Below are 1,106 nucleotides of genomic sequence, written 5' to 3'. Positions count from 1 at the left end.
GAAAATAAATTAATCAAACATAGTTAAGAATTTAAATTTGATTATATTTGAAAAAATATAAACATAAACAAATATAACAAGAATCTAATAATCTTCTAAGAAATAATTATAAATATGAGGATGGTAAATATAAGATAATATTGTTATACTTATATAAATATAAGTAATATTGTACCAACTAACTGATAGGATTTAATAGAAAGAAGACTAAAAAATAAGGTGACAATATTTAAAATATTAACTACTCCTGGATTTAAATATAATCTTATTTTTTATGACATGTAAATACCTAATAGATGACAGAAGGAGAAGGTTTAATTTTAAGGTAAATAAATTATTATAATACCTAAAATGTGCGTTATTGTATATTATATAAGTCTAGGTAATAATAATTATAAGATGCAAGAAAAAGTACTGAAGATGGAGATGGTCGTTTCTAAATATTATCGTTGTTATTTTGTTTTAACAAAGAACAATCATGAGGAAGTAAAGTTGCTTTTAAAAATACTATATCAGAATAAAAGAATGACTCCTTGCAAAATTAAAAGAGGTGCATGACTGTTGTGTTTTTTTTTTTTTAACCGTTCTTGGTTTTATGCTAATTCAATAGATGATTTCTGAGCTAGGTTAGGTCTCGGGTACCACTAGTGAAATCACAAATGAGTCTATAATTAATTATAATAATTAGAACATTATTGAGCGCTGAATGATTTTTCTGTATAAAAAATAAATATTCCCGAGGAAACCATAATTTTAGTGCGCCGTATTCCAGACATCAAGTACGTTTAGGAAACTTACCAGCTTTGGATTAAGGAGTCTTCAAGCCGAAGCACATATTAAGTATTGAAATCATGTTCACTACGTTCATATAAATTACATTACTAAATAAACGACACCCCATCGCATGTTAAATTCAATATTTAATTAAAAGAACTTCGAAAATAACACTGGTTGAGGAAACACTTACAGAAGAATAGAAGAACCAGGAGTAACATCATGCTTTGGACTGACAAGACTGAAGCTGGTCCGGTCGTCCTTGGCTCTTGCTAATTTACTCTGAATATGAACTACCTGGAATCCCCACTTAAAGATCGGTGCCTATGCTA

The 1,106-nt window shown here is 28.3% G+C and overlaps 1 protein-coding gene across 2 annotated transcripts in view; it reads right to left on the bottom strand.

Moving 5' to 3' along the window:
* LOC106685838 (uncharacterized) overlaps positions 1 to 1,106 on the bottom strand; it is a 21,581-nt gene extending 20,475 nt beyond the window's left edge. The window contains exon 1 of one of the 2 annotated variants that reach the window (XM_014428780.3): positions 968 to 1,106. In XM_014428780.3, the coding sequence (XP_014284266.1) occupies positions 968 to 998 (31 nt within the window). In that variant the 5' untranslated portion in view covers positions 999 to 1,106. Of the gene's footprint in view, positions 1 to 798; positions 917 to 967 lie in introns of those variants that run through there. The other variant, XM_014428781.3, reaches the window with a different exon arrangement.

This window comes from Halyomorpha halys, unplaced genomic scaffold, assembly GCF_000696795.3.
Source record: "Halyomorpha halys isolate HHAL.00 unplaced genomic scaffold, Hhal_1.1 Scaffold748.1, whole genome shotgun sequence".
Classification (NCBI taxonomy): Eukaryota; Metazoa; Arthropoda; class Insecta; order Hemiptera; family Pentatomidae; genus Halyomorpha; species Halyomorpha halys.
Note: the sequence above shows the minus strand (reverse complement) of the source record. Positions and strands in the feature narration are given on the sequence as shown.